At 36.4% G+C, this 19021-nt stretch overlaps 1 protein-coding gene across 3 annotated transcripts in view; it reads right to left on the reverse strand.

The window, feature by feature from the left end:
* The window catches only part of Nachralpha4 (nicotinic acetylcholine receptor alpha4), a 306886-nt gene extending 288145 nt beyond the window's left edge, over positions 1–18741 (reverse strand). For 2 of the 3 annotated variants that reach the window (XM_078191155.1, XM_078191156.1), the window contains exon 1: positions 18535–18738. In XM_078191155.1, the coding sequence (XP_078047281.1) occupies positions 18535–18738 (204 nt within the window). Of the gene's footprint in view, positions 1–18534 lie in introns of all 3 variants that reach the window. The other variant, XM_078191154.1, reaches the window with a different exon arrangement.
* Between the last annotated feature and the right edge of the window lie 280 nt (positions 18742–19021).

Raw genomic sequence — 19021 nt, forward strand, 5'->3', positions numbered from 1 at the left:
TTGTTATTACTATTTTATAATGCTGAAGTTGCGGCATATTATCTGGTATACAGTTCCAGATATTGCTGCCTATTTATTAAAGTAAGTTTTAGTGATTCCAGTCTTGCTATCTTCTTGTCCCATTCTCTAACTTCCATAGAGAATTAACAGAGAATGTAGGGGATAATCCTTTAATACCGTGATACACAAGTAAAACGTTATCGCTTACCAAACAAACTCCAGTTTCGTATCAACGGCAACGATATTTGAAACTCGAATTTCGACGAAGAAACAGAGTTTTTATTGATTCGACGAGCAAGAACGTGCACGTAGACCAATGTTAATCTCTTGCGATCGTTAAACGTCGAAGAATGCGTTTTCGTTCGCTAGCGATCATCGGCGAAACACATATTAATTCCGATATAGTCGAAAGCTTAACGATGGTTAATGCGCAAAATTCCGAGCCAACACTCTCTAACGAGACAATTATCGCTCGTGCATTTCACAGTGGCATTTGTCAACGGAATAATCGCACTGTGTTTACCCCTTTGCGGTCGAGTGGCGACTCTAAGGCGCCGCTAAAAATGATAATGCTATGTTTCGAAATAATTTTTCAAATTTACTTATTACTGTTGCACGAGTCACAAAATTTAATTCTATAATGTATAAAATGCTCTTGTTGGGGCGTCATGGCGTCGACAGCAATAGCGACGAATTATGACGTTATATGTGTGGACTGTATTAAAAGTAGTTCCGGAATTTAGTGGTCAAAAACTTATATATGTAGCCTCGTACTATATACACCTTTCTTTTGAAGGTCTGAGGTCCTCGAATTCTGTTCTAACTCTAAGAGAGAAACCAAACAGATCTCTATCTGTTTTCCTCGAAAGTTATTCCAACTCTGTTTCTGTAAAAAATGTTTTCTGTCGAGGTAAACTGTTACCCCTCTCACGCATTTCTAATACTCGCTGATTGGTTTTCCAAGATTTTAACAATAACCAACCAGCGAGTCTGTTTCGAGAAGGCACCCTTCCCCTGCGCCTTAGCGCGTTCTTTAGGGAAGTTGCTGTTATGTGGTAGGTGGGGGCGACAGCGATATTTTAACAAAGATTCCTTCAACAAAGCTTTTCAACGGGAAATTCCTCCAGGTGTAATTACATTAAGGCCTGAACACACTGTTTAAGATGCGTTTACGTAGATATATCGATATTTTGTTGGAGACACGAGGGCAAGTTTCTGTATCTATAAAATCATTTTTCTTAAAGCGGTCTTACATTGTAAAACGCGTTTCTTTTTAATATTCCGTTATATAGAATCTATGTAATATTGTTCATCGGCGTTTCTCATACACCTGGTGACCTTTCAATCACTATATGCGATTATCTTGAGAACTTTCGTTAACTATAAAAATGTTTCAATATTAATATTTCGACTCGGATGTAATTATGTATCGCTATTTTGTTTCTAAGTCTACGGTTGTAGACAAAGAAATTTTTAACACGATAGTCAGTCTAACATTATTTTTTAAATTTACGTCATTTGTTCCGATTCTTAAAAAGTTACTGAGTTTCTAATGGTGACCAAATATTATCGTTACTCACTGTGGTTGCAGCAACACTGAATAGGATTTTCTAAAAAATTAAACATCGAACTGACAGCACACTTTAAGCAAGACTCTAAGGTATTTCGAGTGTTTCTTGAATACCCGAAAATAATCTCAACCGTAGTGAGCTATTTAAGGAGGTTATACAAATTCACCGAGCATTAGAAACTACGAAAAGGGGAAGTTAGTATCGCCAGGCGGCGAAACCGACGATTCTGTGGGAAAACTCTGTCGGCAACCGTCTAAACCACCTGAAAGATCCATTCAATAAGATGGTCGTGTTCGTGCATGTAACTTATGTACACACATATACAGGGTGTCTCAAAATTATGTGCACTCCGGGAAATGGGTGGTAGCTGAGGCCATTTCAAGTAACCTTTCCCTTTGCCGAAATGCAATCTGCGGCTTTGTTAACGAGTTATTAACAATTAAAGTTGGCAGCGCACCGACGAGTTTTCGTGCTGCTGCGCACGCGAGCACGGACAACTCAAGACCGTCTCGGTGACAGGAGCCACGGTCACTTATCGCCTCTCAGCCACGTTCGATCATCAAATAAGAATTTCATGTATTTCACAAATATTATTAATGAAAAACTTACCAATTCAGATGTAAATGTTGTAATCCAGAAGATGTAATCCACTTATGAAGAACGGCACAGATTACATTAACTGCCACTTTCACTTTCACTTTCGCTGCACTATTATTTAACACTGATCACGAATTATTCAACAATTAACACTTGTCCGAAGTTTCCAGCGATATTTTGTGTGGCCCTGATAATGGCCGACTAAATTTAAATTCGGTGCTCAAAATGTCTACCGTCCATGTCGAAACACCATCTCGCCCGGAAGGATACTCGCCTTCTTGCAATTTCCTTGTTATAGCACACGCGTCTCCATCAAGCTGTGCATACACCCAAATTATTTTGACCTGTTCTTGCGGCGTGTACATTTTAAAGAACCGAGATGTTGTATCAACGAAATCTCGAACGAAACTGACCTTGACTGATCTGAAACTGACTACGAAGATGTTTACACAGCTGTGGCGACCCTTGCACGTGAACGTCGTCAGGTTGCCGCCAATTGTTTCTGGACAGTCGACGCGCGACGCTTTCCGTTTCAATTGTTTCAAAATTTTTCCGCACGACAACCACGTGGCAGCACCGAAATAAATTTCGAAACAATTGAAGCGGAGAGCGTCGAAGCTGTGTGAACATCTTCGTAGTCAGTTTCAGGTCAGTCAAGGTCAGTTTCGTTTGAGATTTCGTTGATACAACATCTCGGTTCTTTAAAATGTATGTACACGCCGCAAGAACAGGTCAAAATAATTCTGGTGTATGCACAGCTCGATGGAGATGCGTGTGCTACAACAAGGAAATTGCAAGAAGGCAAGTATCATTCCGGGCGAGATGGTGTCTCGACATGGACGGTAGACATTTCGAGCACCGAATTTAAATTTAGTCGGACATTATCAGGGCCACACAAAATATCGCTGGAAACTTCGGACAAGTGTTAATTGTTGAATAATTCGTGATCAGTGTTGAATAGTAGTGCAGCGAAAGTGACAGTTAGTGTAATCTGTGCCGTTCTTCATAAGTGAATTACATCTTCTGGATTACCACATTTACATCTGAATTGGTAAGTTTTTCATTAATAATATTTGTGAAATACATGAAATTCTTATTTGATGATCGAACGTGGTTCAGAGGCGATACGTGGCCGTGGCTCCTGTCACCGAGACGGTCTTGAGTTGTCCGTGCTCGCGTGCGCAGCAGCACGAAAACTCGTCGGTGCGCTGCCAACTTTAATTGTTAATAACTCGTTAACAAAGCCGCGGATTGCATTTCGGCAAAGGAAAAAGTTACTTACATTTATTAAGGGTTCACCTTTCAACATTATAGAATCTTTCAATTCCGCGCTAGCATTTCTTACTTTCCCTTAGAATTTGCTAAAATGAAATTACTTACATATACTGTAAACGAATTTTCTTCATTAACCCTTAATTGCTGCATCTGTTGAAACTTCGTAACCACTATTAACGATCTCGCAGAAAACTGCTAATGTTTATTCCGTAATTGATACAGAGATGTTAACATGTTAAAGCAGGCATGCATTACCGGTGTATCATACGTGCATTTCCTAGGTGTATTTATTATATATTACACTTGTATTTCACAAAATAGATAGTATAAAATAAGTTTATCTTATTTTATCTCAACATTATAAACAGACATTCAATAGTAAAAACATAACAATTCAATATGATAAACATAACATAATTATTTAATTTTTAAATTAAATAATTGGAAGGTGGATTTCGAAAGTACGGGTGACAGGCCCACGCCGTAGCCAATTTCAGAGGTCCAAAGCACGTGGCCCGCCCCATAAAACCCGACTAGGTAGTCCCGAACTGTACTTTATAACGTATATTGGATTAGTGTAGTAGGACGTAACAGCCAGATTTTTTCAAAATTTTATGAAGACATCAACAGAGTTGGATTAGATTTCGAGGACCTCGGACCTCTTAGAGTTGGAATAACATTCGAGGAAAAGAGACCTCTTAGAGTTAGAACAGAATTAGAGGACCTCAAAGCTCTAAAGGAAAGGTGTATATGTATAGTACGAGGCTAAATATATAAGTTTTTTCGCCACTAAATTCCGGTCCTACTTTTAGTACAGTCCACACATATAACGTCACAATTCGTCGCTATTACCTGACGACGCCGTGACGCCCCAACAATGAATGAGTAAATACAATTACGACAAAAAATCATTCGGAAATTATATACAGCATTCCGCAGAAGAGTAATTGGAGTAATTAAATACGAGTTATAATTGATTTATCGAATAATATCAGAGAAGTGAGAGTCGATGTATTGAATGATACAATGTTGAATGAGAAGTGCGGACGATTGAAACTGATACGGGTGCGATGCGTGCCAATACGTGTGGCTGTATGAAATTGATGTAGGAATTCTATTAATATTTTAGTATTATATTTAATAAATTGATGAAACGTTATCGTCAACAGGTGCCACGAAGTAATAAATATTAACCGCAATCGTTTCACTTGTTTCCATCACCTGTTTCTTAACGCATGGATCATCGTTTTGACTGTTTAATTATCTACAATATTAACATTTTTTTCACGCATTCGAAAAATGTATTCAGGAAGAATTTAATTTACATCATTTACAAGAGAAAAGGATACAGGAAAACCTATCATTTACAAGAGAAAAGGATACAGGAAAACCTAATCATTTCGATCTGCCATTTAATTATTTGCAACATCTACATGTATTTATATAAAACTAAATCAACAGCAAGAGTTTAAATTTAATACACCGAAATGGCTTTCTAAAGACTGCTTGGTAAGGTGCTATTTAAAAGAAAATGTAATTTACATTATTCAGTAAAAGAGGAATTAAATAATTCTGAGAATGTGTTACACATTTTTGTTCGGATACGTGTACGAAACTTGCATGTTTTATTTGTTCCGCTGCTTCATTATGAAAACAATATTAAATGTGAGAGTTCAAATATGTTCGATCGTACGCATGGAGACGTGTGCCCTCGTATTTTATGAATGCGTACGCAGTCGCACAGCAATAAAGGCGGGAACATGCATTTGAGTGTTCACAGGGAAGGTTTGATAAGCAAAAGGACACCATGGAAAAAGTGGTTGAAATTATTCCAGCAGAGGTATACATTGCTGCGCGGCAAGGGATATCCGTCAGTAATCAAAGATGAGGAACTCCGCGGGCAGATAAATGCAAATGCACGTAAAAGATGCACGGAACGCGTGTGCGGTATACTACGAAGCGATGAGCACACAGCAAAAATGCGACTTCATTCGTTTTAGTTCTCTATGCAACTTCTGTCGTATAAATAGATACCGTACAATCATCTCACGGAGAAAAGTAAACAGACAACGCACCATCTTTCTTGTTCCTCTCGTTCGTCAAAAAGTGAAGTATGGGTTGAATGCAAACTTCTATAAGAGTCTCCTCTGATTACACTGTTTAACCAGCTAGCTGTTTTTGACGAGTATACTCGTCATGGAGAAGTGTCAATATTTTTTGCTACGACGAGTATAGGACTCGTCGTGCGTAAAAATGCGCTGTTTAAATTGCTATTTTAGTAAAAACTGAGATAGCTATTCGTCAATTTTACGATGTTTTGGACTTTTAGAAAGGAAGAAAAAGTAAAACGAACAAATCAAACAAATATCAATAATTATTATTAAGACACATTTTTACTATTCTTAATTACTTAAGGCAGTAATCCAGTGTGAAACGCGTCTTTTAAATATTCCTTCAAGACTTTTTACAGAAAAATTTAAATGGCTCATGCAATTAAAATTTTAATGATGAGGTATTTCAATTGTTTGAGTTGGGCAGAATGTAATTTTATTCATTATTAACTATATTGAATATAAATTAATTTAACTATATTGATTATAAATCATTGATTAATATAACTAATTTATAATTATTATAGTAAATGTAGCTAATTGATAATAATTTATTTATAATGATAATAATTTCAGTTTGACCAATTATTATGAATCAGTTATAGTAACTAACGAGTTATAATCATTAATCGTTAGAAAATCGTAAAATCCTAAAAATAATCGTAGTTAGAAAAATGGTGTCTTTTTAAGTATAATTATCTATCTAGTCATGAATTAATGCCAATGGTTTTCAACATCGGCAATTGCTTATACGTTTCTATACATGCAGGTATTACGTACACTGATACTAAAAGCACATTGTTATTCAATATATACGCATACTATAGATTTTCTAACAACCCTTACCGATTCCTATTAAGCGTTACGGCGTTACGAATTACTGGAGATTGCGGACGTGTTTTGTCAATTAATGTCACCGAAAAAGTTGATTCAAGCACCTTTCGAAATTGCAACGTCCTATATCGCGTTGCGCATTTTCTTTCATTCAGATGCAAATTAACCGATGGTATCTCATTTCGTAAGTTTTAAACGGCACGGCCCCACGTTTCGGTAACAAAAATGAGAAAATAAAACACGTCAGCCTTAAACATATCCCGCGGCACAATAAATTGGAGACGCTCCTTGATTTGTAGAGTAATTTCTGTGTAAATAGCAAATAACTTAACAATACCGGTGGTTGTACGAATGATTCATGAGGTAGACAGGAAGCGCTACAACGATTGAAATTTTAATGGCCGATCGTTCGAGCGTGATATTTACATGACCCTTCGATAATGTCAAATATTATACCTCCAATAAATAACTTGTACACAATGGTGGCCCATTATTCGGTCGAAAGCGCGGCAAATGTATAGGTCTCGTCTGGAACTGAAATATCGATGGTTCAACTATTCTATTCTAGTTGAAGTTAATAAACTATTAATAAAGGCAACTGTCGATATTCCGGGCAACAGTCTCATACTAAAAGTGTCGCTAGATTCAGCGTATTATCGACAGTTTCTACACTTTTAGTCGGCGCATTAAGGTTAAGCTGTTTCGAACAGTTTGGCGTCGTTAAATTCTGAGGCGTCATTCAGCAGAAAGTTTCGCCTGTTTTCGTTACACAAATTCAAAACCGGTACGATTGTAATTGTAAAATTATATTTTCAATCGTTTAAATATATTTTCAATCGTTTAAATATATTAGAAAATAACACACTAAAGTTGATCGGACACCTCTCGCAAAGAAATAACTCGAAACAAACTCTCTCAAAAATTGGAATTTGATGGAACGACAGAACTGAAATTAAAAATGATATTCCTTTAACTATTTTATCTCAGCGCACGACTATCTCGGAATATTACACATGTTCTAGCGAATCAATAAATTTAGGAATCAGTCTAATTTATTTTAAAATTTTCTAAAAAGTATATTCATATTTGTTATTGCAAGTTAAAAATAAAATTATTGACGATCGAAATATGCTAACTATTTTTCTTTAATCGATAATTATTAATTTTATTAGTTTAAAATTAAATTATTGCTTTTATTTTATCTGAATTATTTCCGTAGTTTAACATTGTACAGTACGTGATGTTAATAACTTCTTGCAACCTACAGTTTTAACAAAATGTAGAAACTGTTACTCTGAATAATGAATATTGATTTACTTAAAATAATATAAATCTTATGTAAAATTTAATTGTGATCCATTCATTGTTGTGCTCTACCGAATCTTTACGATAAATGCGTAAAAATCCGAGTTATTGTAACAAATATATCCAAATTCTTCCAACGCGATGATTATTGACTTACCATCCCGGAGAATTTCGCAGAATTGCAACAATTCGATTAACAAAACCGGAAGTGAAAAATTAAATTTTGAAAACACAATTCCTTTTTTAACCGTTTTAAATTTTGCAAACTCTAATGAAATTACGTTTACACGAACATGCTATGACGAAAATTCACTTTTGCAGATGAGTGAGAAATGTAGCTTAGCAATACTCCATAATAATTCATAAAAATGATGATTGAGATAAAGCTTTTACACTGCGCGACAAAATGACAGGACATCCCAAAATTTTTCGTGTTTTTCAAAACCAATAATGCATAGAAAGGTTTTACATGTAACTGTATAAACAGTACTCCTTCTTCATTAACACGGGAGAAAACAGTCACTGATTATGTTTTTTCACAGGAATTATATCTGCTTATGTAAAAGACGAATACAACAAAATGATAGAACACGCGCAGAAAAAATATGATTTTGATTTAATTTTAATGTTTTATTGAATTTCAATAATGTATACACATTCCTTTCTTTTCTAGAACCGCTAACATTCTCCTAGGTAGTGATTTATATAATTTTTTTAAATAACTACGCGAAATTGCGTTCTAACGTTCTTCAATCGCAGCTTTTAATTCTTCAATCGCAGTTTTTAATTCTTCAATCGCAGCTTTTAATTCTCCAATCGCAGCTTTTAATTCTTCAATCGAATTAAAATATCTACATTTTTTGTAGACGTTACGGGATAACTGTCCCCAGACATTTTCAATAATATTCAAATCTGGTGATATCGCCGGCCAAGGTAAAAGTTGAATATTATTTGATTGAAAATATTCTTTTACCGCTTTGGCCGTATGTACCGATGCATTATACTAATTCGCGTTTAATGTTGTATCTGTTTGAAAAACTTATTGTTGAATAAGAAATGGATTTTCAGGTTCACCATTGTTTAAACAATGTTTAAACATTGTTTAAACTTCTCGAATTACAGGGACCCGAAATTTCAGAGCCAACTATTCATAAAAAAATTGTGAATCGAATAATATCCAAGTGAATAGCATCAATTTATACGTTTTTTTAACGACAACGCGCATAAATTGTTGCAAACAAATTAATTCATAAACCAGCAACTAATATTTTCAAAATGAGTAAATGATGTTCGCTCGAAATATTTCCCGCAAGATTTACGATGCGTTGTCCTAATGCATTGTACATTTTATGTTGGGAAGCGACCAATTGCTAACGTTATAACATTTTTATAGCCCCGACTAACCTGTCCACGGAACGTCACTTTCGCGAGTCATTGCCACCGCGGTGAGGAGTAAATCCATTTCTGTAGAAATTGTGGTGGAAGTGTGATAATTTCGCGTCGAGTGGCTTGTTATTTCGGCATTCTAAAAGTTATCGAGGTCAATGAACTGTAATATATTGGCAACATAATTTTAGCAAACCTGTCGTATCGTGAAAACGAACATGGAATGCAGTAATATCGAGCGACACGTTGTACGACGAATACGCGTATGTTCTTGCATGAATCGTTACATTATACATTGCTAATTATTACAAACCAACCACGTAAATATCTTCATAATTGATATTTAGACACCTGCAAAATACTTTTCATTAAAATATTATAAACGATACACGAATGCAACAATATGACAAATTTTTGTAATAGAAATATTCGACACTCCCATGCAGGTTGAAAAGATAAAATGTGCAATTCCACTCGAAATAAGTCAATAAAGTGACTCTATCATAAAATGCATGCGGGGTATGAGATAAGAGCGTTTGGGATATGCGATAGTGGGATCGAGTGAGGTGTGAATGAAGAGTGTTTGGACCGTGTGACTGTTCTGCTGCGAAATGAGAATGCACGTGCGTACAAATCGGTGATTGAATGTGATCGTGTATGCGTGAGTTATAAGAAAGCAAGAGTGTCGTGAGGGTGGAAGAAAAGTTTTCGCAGTTGCGTGAGAGCGTTGAGAGAGCGAAGACAATCCGTGTGAGAAAGTGAGAAATCTGTGTGTAAAGACTGTATTTTATTTTATTATTTTTGTTTCTCCCCTTTTCTGTTATTAAATATTCTGTTAAAGTAATTGCGGCTGATCCTTGTCGTCAAAAATCCCTACATGTACTACTGTGATCAAAAAGTAAGGTGAAATTGTCATTTAAAACCCTAAAGGGGATGAAATTGATTTGTAAGAATAAATCAAGAATTTACATTTTATAAACAATTTCACCTTACTTTTTGATCACAGTAGTATGATAGATGAACTGTAAATCTTTGAAAATTTTCCAACGCATGAGTTCAACAAATTCGCGATAAGAACGGTTGGACGTGGTCATATTTTAAAAAGTTCCAACAGGCGCTATTTTTCAGCAGGCGACTAATTGTGAATCAATACCCTGGAAACTGCTTTATTACTTCAAACTTTTGGTAAACTCGGCAGCTTCTAGGGTCTTGCTTCTCATGTACTCAATAACGTTTAATGTATCATGGACCTGAGGATACGTCGCGGTAAGTAAAGAGGTTCATTGGGAGCATGAACTTGGAGCCCCCTCGTCTTGTAGACTTTACGATTTTAACTTTCTACTTAACAACTATTTCCTATTGCTGGCTTTTCTTTTTACAACTCGAACCCTGTAGGTTGGATCGTAAACGATGGTCACTTCTACATTCTTAGGAGAAGCGAAATGTTGTGTGAACTTCGCAAGAATAATTCCTACAGTATTACTTTGAATTTCAATTTGAATTAAAATCAACAAGAATTAACGAATTAAACACTGCCATGACTTTAATGATAAAACAGGCGAATTATTTATCTATTATTAAACACGACACATTAAATACAGATTACATAATCGCAAATTAAGCACCGTCGCAGGTTCATTCACGGATTTAGCAGCATCGAGTTGCCTTAATGTTTCAGCTCTTAATAGTACGTCTCAAGGCTGATAACTTTCAATTAACTAAAAGGCAAATCATTAAAAGGTGAACCCATTGGGAATTGGAACTGGCGCCCCCACGGATATCATTAACCGCATGGTAAATGAACCAAATATGCCAGCACCTGTTCGGCAACTATCTATGGTAACCCCAGTGGATCGTACGGTTCGTCCAGCAAATCAAATTAAATCATCCTCGGGCTCGATTAAATACTGTCGGTTGCATCGCTTGCGCCTACATCTAAATATTCGCTAAGCAGAGCTTCATTAATGATGGTGACTGTTGAATCTGACTATGAAAGGGATCATTAAAATATTTTGACACCTACGAATTCGACGGCGGCGACCGAGCTAAATTATAGATGAGCTTCGTCACCGGTGTAACACTGTAACAAGGGGCATCATCAAATTGATGGAAATCAGTTTTAATCAAGCTTTTCACGGAACGAATATTGGACGTACACACTTTATGGTTATTGCTGTCATCCATATTTATGTGCAAGGATGCATGTAACCGTTGCAGCGATGCGAACGTGAGAGTAAAACATTTATTTTATTGATTGTACATTTAAATATAATATTATGCCAAGCTCTAAAAATTTCAATATAACATTATTTTATCCATTAGAGATTTACGTATAACCATGTCATTTTCAGTGTGCAAGATATGAATTTGTTACATTCTCTGAACATTAATGATGCAATCTTGGCTGAAAAAAACTCAGCATGAATTAATTTTTGAAAATGTTGAACAGAATCGATTGCTCTCCAATTTTATACATTTATTTTATAAAATTTATAGTAATTTTATACACTGTTTAACTTAAACAAAAAATAGCAAAGACGATAATTTATTACTATTATATTTACAAGAATAACGTGTTTCAATACTTCACTAATACTTCAGAAATTGTTTCTTTCGTAAGCAAATATAGTATGTTAAATCTTTCACAATTTCTGAAATATATAATTTCTGCATACGCAAATATAGCGAATAATTGAAACAAAACCCGTGACTTAGAGTTATTAAGTCTCTACCTCGTTCAACAATTTTCTTAACTGTATAATCATGCGGGCGTACTCAATCGATAGATTAACAATTTCAGTTGGCCACACCAAGAATAAGCGACAACGAATCCGAGCGGAAGAATATGTTCCAAAAGATGAATAAACGGGGAACACGACGAAAACATTTTTTGCAACTATGCTTCGGTTCCGAGGTAATCGAATTTGCAACTTTGTGGAGCACTCGCGTTAAATTCGGCAAACAATCGTGAACGTCCAGTGCGTGTTTAGTTCCACAAACCGACCCCTTTTTTTCGGAGTTTCAAGTGGAGTTCTCAGCATTCGATGCGCCAGCGCGAGCAATATAATATTGTTAAACCGAGTTATTACTTTTTACATTTGGCTCGGTACTTTGCGTAATTCGTTGCGGCGCGTATAGATATCTCGTCGGAGTTTGAACAGAGGAAAGTTAATGATATGAATTAATGGAACCAGCTAAATTTCGGACGCGGGAAGCGCGCACGCGGAATTTACGGATGTCGAATTACCATTAGTCTTTGAAGTGAATTTATTGCTTCACGGTTTCAGCGAACGCGTGCGCGTCTGGTGTTACGGCTGTTCCGACAACTCGGTAGAAATTAACGTGTCATAAACCTCTAAATGCGAGACAACAGTCTGGAGTGCGCTGAGGAGTCTGCTGAGTGCGTCCCAGTATCCCTGCAGACCAGTTCATGGGTCATGTTCATTCCCACTTAAGTGCCATGGGCGGCGGCCCGCAACTCTATAAGTGGCTCCTTACGATTGAGAATTCAATTTCTTATTTATAAGCTAGGTTCAGTGGCACAATTATATTTGTTACGGCAGCGGAGAAAAAGATCGATCGAACGATCGTCGCGTCGCAACAGTGAGGCATTTACACTGCAAACGCGATAAAAAGAATGATCTGCGTGAAATCATATTTTTATATCTAATCTTTTGATATTTTACAGTAAGACGACGAGTGATTTGCAGAATCTATGTTTTAACATCGTTCGTAGATAAAAATATAATTACGAAATACGTGTATTGAATATCAATAATTAAAACAATCTCTGTAACTACTCCAATAGCACCTATTTTAGCAGTCAATTTTATTTTTAAAAGAATAATAAGGTCCTACCCTTTCGAATATGGCAGCGCTCGTAAGTAAGAAATTAAATAAAAATAGAACATATTTGATTAGATGTAATCGAAAAATGATAGAAAATAAAAATGTGGCACAATTTATGTATATACTAAATACATTCAATTCTGTCACTCATCAAAATTTGATAATCATTTAATGATTATGATGAATGAAACAATTGAAAACGATGTGAACTGTTCTAAACTGTTCTGAACGTGTAACTAAGTCTCCATAAAAATATATATACGTTGCAATTGACTTAATAAGAGTAACGATGGAAAAACTGTTGGAATACTTACACGCTGTGTAAATAATTCTAACAGAATTAATGAAAAATGCTATTTATTGAATACAAATAAGGTTAACGTAAATATAAATGATTGTTGGGAAGCTAGGTAGGCGCAACTACTCGCTTCGATCGTTCGCAGAATACTGACTACTCGTGATAGAAAAGGCAAAAAGGAAAACGCAGTTACGATATTTTCGAGGACGAAAAAAGAACCCGTAAACCGCTTGACCGGCAACGCGGTGTCGATAGAGAAAGGGTGGGGGGAGGAAACGCAGGCCCAGCTTTGTCCATTGACCGGAAACGTCGTGTCCCGTAGCGGCGACGCACTCTCTCGCACCAGAGGGATCGCAATTGTAAAAAAGAAAGTTTAGGGCACAAGCCCTTAACCTCTTAGGCACGACGGAACTTTGCGCGGGGCTGTTTTTCGGTACGGCAGAGTTCAACGCGAATTACGTATAAATGATACGGCACTGCAATGTGTGACGGATAATGCTGTTCTTTACACGAGTACATTGGAATGAAGTGTTTGATGATTAAATTATAATTTTTCTTAAAAATATGATACACGCATTTTAACTTTAACAATTTATCTGACGGCATCCGCGAAAGCCACTATGCTGGTGCTCAGTGCCTAAGAGGTTAAACAGGCTGCCTAGATTTGAAATACTATTGCTAACATGGGCACAACCTTCAAGAAAAATAAAATGTCATCGCATATTTGGTTACTTTCTCCTATGCGCTGAAATTTCGCAATATTTTTGGTATCAACAGAAACCTTAACAACCGGACAATGTTCTTCAGATAGAGAACGGATACATTTCCGCGCCGAGTTTTCCGCTATTATCGATAGAGAACGTTCCTCGTCAATATAGACGTATATTTTCGCAGGTGTCGTCTTCCTGTGAGAATACGATACCGGGAGCTTACAGAAACTTCTCCTGACAAATAGTCGACAATCTGGGAATGCACGGTTGCATTCGTGATACTCGTGGACCTACCGTTGTAGAACTTTTGCCATAACCATTGCTCATTCAGCTGACACGTTCGGAAAACGTTCTTTGTTTACATTTCCCTGGGCGATACACCTGTCTCTACCGTTCTTGTGCCGCACCTTGTTTTTCTCTCTCTTTTTACCTACTTTTCTTACCCCTACGGGCTTTCCTCGGCCGAGCACTTTTAGCGTGTATGAATTGGTAGAGTTTCCACGGGGGTCGCAAGTAAAACAAACAAATATTTGCCACGACGACGCTGTTTCACCGCTTCGTCATCGAAAATGTTGCCACACTGTGGATTATATCAACGCAATATGCGGCTGGTTGCGTTTATTAGTAACTCAAACGGTGGCATTCACTCTTTCATTCTTGACCAAATGAAGAAGTGTAATGGAAGTATCAACAATTTGTATTATTTCTATGGATAGTTGTAACTACGATATAACCATGATTTTATATGATTTGTAATACGAATGTCACATACGCGCAATTAATACAATCTGATAGACATCAATACGAATTATTATAATCCACATAATCCATATTAATAATACCTTGCATGATATTATGCATTATTTTACTAATATTTGCATTATATTGCTAATATTTGCATTATATTGCTAGTATTTGCATTATATTACTTTAAAAGAGGATGATAAACCAAATTTTCATAAATGCTCCAAGTTAAATAATGCGGGGTCTTTTAACTCAGTTTTCGCAAAATGAATCTTAAATAAAAAAATCTTCCTCTTCTTTTTCGATTTATTTATGATTTAATTATTTGTAACATATAATTTTTATATATCGTTGTTAAGATCGCTTTTTATATAAATAATTGATTCGAAACTCAAGGTACCTTTGAGACTATTCTTCCTTCTGGCGGATACTATACATAAAGTACAGTAAAATAGTGTACATTCAACTTAACTGTCCTTATGTCTTCCATTTATTAATATACATATATTATGTCAACGTTAAGTCTACCATACTACACCTTATTACTATTATATATTGTATAATGGATTGTATATACTCATTGCACGTATAATCTACATCGCTTATATATTTGGAGGTTATGTTATCCAAAAAACCGGTTGAATGTAGCGCCTCCGACATTCTTCATTGATATTAATAAGTCAATCATCGATCGACATCGTTGATTATTCAATTACTAATATTATCGCACGTATTTCTACAACTACATTTTATACATTGTATTCTTATTTATTCGTTGCATAGCATTTAATTGGACACTTTCAAACGCCATTCTATGAATATACGTATCGACATTAATCTAATTAAATGAAGTCATCAATTCTTTTAATTTCTTCACGCTTTTCGAACCGATGCAATATTTCAGTCTCGATTCTCGTATTGTGGTAAAGTATACCTAATTCCATCAATTTCGTTGCGCCCGACGCCGAACACGTTGCGTAAATCATTCAAAACGCCGGACTCGTGCGCGTCACTGCGAAATTTCCAAATAAAATGATTTACGATTCGTTTCTCGAATTGAAAGTTGTGCTTCCACTAATCGCTTGAACGGATGTCCCCCCACCCCCTCCCTCGTTCATGAAATCATCGAACACCCCCGCCGTATTTCGTTTTCTCTGGGCAAACTTCCTAGCACAATCGGCGATCAATGGTGATCACCTTGCCGCACGGGCTCCCTAATACGCCATAATGAACTCTGATGGAATTCAATCGGAAGTCCTTCAGAACTTCGACCCCGCTATGTTCCTGTTGCGAATACCTGGCCTGTATATCGTGAGGATTGCATATAAAGTGCACTGCTTATGATAGATCATCTCCGCAATGGAAACCAGCCTCACTATCCACGCTGGAATCGCAAATAGCTGCATACGTATGTAGATTCGAATATTCTCTAGGCCGGCGAAGCCAGGCAGAATAGATTCCTCGGGAAACACCAAAGATCGCACGCTTTCGAGAACGATTATCGCGTGTTCGTTTTTGGGAGTTAGTCGTCGGATTGTTTGCTGGCGAAGTGATCGGCGACGTTATACAATCGGCGTGACAAGTATTCGTACACCTTTCGAAACGGAATAATTATTTTCGTAATTGGCCGAGAGATACAATTTTTTGGGGATGAGATTAATTTACTAGCAAAATGGCTGAAATGTTTTGGAGAATTACGATTGTTGGCACGATAAAAGAATTAATTATATCGTAGACCTCGATAACTTGTACAGGGTGTTCCATTTTAATCGTTACGTGGGATTTCTCCAGATATCTCCAGCGATGTCGCCAGAACTATGCGTTCTTTAAAAACAAATAAACAATACAACAATTTAAACGCGCGAATTAATTAAGCTTCTACCACAGAGTAGAATAGAAATAAAATAATCTGAGTATATCAATTGACGATCCAAGTTTTGACGTTTTTCCTGAAAATAAATCAAAACGTTCTTGTAATTACTAACGCAAAGTAGATTCTGCAGGGTGAAACTACACAATCGCCGCGATATGCGGTTTTATACAGTTTCACGAGCGCCCGTAATTATTCACTGTCGTACGTTTTTCTGCTATTCGATCAGGACAGTAATCCCACGTGTGATGAAACACGGATTACGTGAGATTTCATCCGATCTGTGGGAGCGCCTCAACGCCCAATCAGTTTTCTTCATGACGAGCTCCGAATTAACAGGCAAATGAATAAGAAGGAAATCTGCCTATGGAATGATTAAAACAAAAATCTTACAACAAGAACATTATCACCAGTGTATTGCAAACGTAGTATTTTTAAAATATCGAGGTCGCTTCTTGTTTAAAATAAATGAAACGAGAATTGGAGTGATCTGCCCAATAAATGAATATCCCGCAATAAAAGATCGTTTTTCATATCATACGAAAACGTAAGGCTTGTCATACCATTTTTGTGTCAAAATTTATACTATAGCTTTATTGCACAGCTACAGATGTCTTGTAGATGTCACTTCATTTTTATTTGTAATTTGTTTCGTGCAGTATCATTCACAGGAGTATCACTTTCGTTTAATTACAAAATTTTGTTTATTCATTGGTCTATATATTACTCTTTCGGAGAACGTTGTAACCATCATAAAATATTAGAATTGCGGTCAGAAATGAAACAGCTCGTGACACAGTGTTCATTCGCAGATGAGGTGTAAATATAGTATAGATATAGTATAGATTAGTTCTGCTATTACTTATTTTAACCTGTAATATTACTTATTTCTTATGGGCAGTCGTTCGAACAAAAAGAATCTAAAGACGATATTCGATCGTTACGTTTTAAATTGATGTACATAAATCGTCACTTCCTCGCGCTGAATGAATCACGCGACTGGTATTATTTAGCGAGATTTAATCGTATGTATTTCCAACACCTCTTTAAAATCGTTAATCATTAAAGATTAATTTAAACGCCGCACGCCACATACGAGAACGATCAATTTAATCGACAATCCCGGTCAATTACAAGCAATTAATAACCAATAAACTTGTGATGTTAATCGCATACATAACTAGAGATCGAAAACGTGCTCGGTTGTAAACCGGAATCGTTAATTCGATTGAAGTCTTGTCGATGTTGACCTTAACCCTTTACACTACAATTTGTTTTCCCCAACTACGTTGATCAGTAATAATTGGTTAAATGAGTATTTGAATAAAAAATATATCTTAGAAAATATATCTTGTTTGGGAGTTTCAGTAAAAGACCAAAATAAATTGTTGTTACTTGTACAGATCTAAATCAATTATTTCATATTTCGATTGATTTCTTATTTATAAATACAATTTCCATTGTTACTTATTAATTATCATTTAATTGCATTTTCTTTATTATTCTGTGCATCCCGGAAATCCTAGTAACATTTGGTTCATTCAATATTGTACGACATATTATAATGCACAATTAAGTAAATGGGATGAGTTAGTTAATGTTAAATTACAGTTACGGTAGAACAACGATATTGTTATACTTTATTTTGAATGTCCAGCTTCTCAGACCTATGTGCTTAAAGTAGCCGAACGTCTTTTTGCAATACTTATATAAATAAAGATTCTTATAAATGAAACAAGTTACTTTGAAAGTGTTGTTAAAAATTAAGGTCACCCATAAGGGACCAATGCGGCATTCAACGTGATAACAATTTCCGTGACAGGATAATTCTTCTTTCTTGTATACTCCCGTTTACATCCTAGATTTCGATGACGGGAAGAATCAAATTTTGTTTCGATCTAATAGCATGCAACTGGTTGTTGCGATGCAACGAGCTAATGGAGAACAATGTATCCGTATCGGTGGAACGAATAATGTTACTCACCACATCGATGAGCTGCGACAGCTTCAATTTGATGCACACACGTAGCACGTCCGAGGTATTCACTACGGGGCGCACTAGTTTATTGTAATTAGATAGAAGATCGTCGTAAAGACGCTTGGCATCCGGATTACCAGCGACAGCACCATGTACCACTAACGCCGAGAGAAACCATACGCGAAGTGTTTCCCCGATTATGGGGGGCATCATGGTCCCCTGATTCCTCCACTATGACCAACTCACGCGTCACCCCTTTAACCTTCCCACAACACGAACCGTGAATCACAAATCTGTAACAAATCAAACACAGTTGGCATTAATTTATCGTCGGAACTTTGTCACGCATGATTAAGAACACGGCGAATATGTGCAGAAGGGTTCTGGACACCGTTTTTATCGGGCATCGTTTTAATCGCTTTATTATAGCCTGCAAGTAACAGGAAAACTAAAACAATCAGTCCAATCGTGACAACGTTGAAAAATGTAGTCT

The sequence above is a fragment of the Augochlora pura genome, chromosome 9 (assembly GCF_028453695.1).
Source record: "Augochlora pura isolate Apur16 chromosome 9, APUR_v2.2.1, whole genome shotgun sequence".
NCBI lineage: Eukaryota > Metazoa > Arthropoda > Insecta > Hymenoptera > Halictidae > Augochlora > Augochlora pura.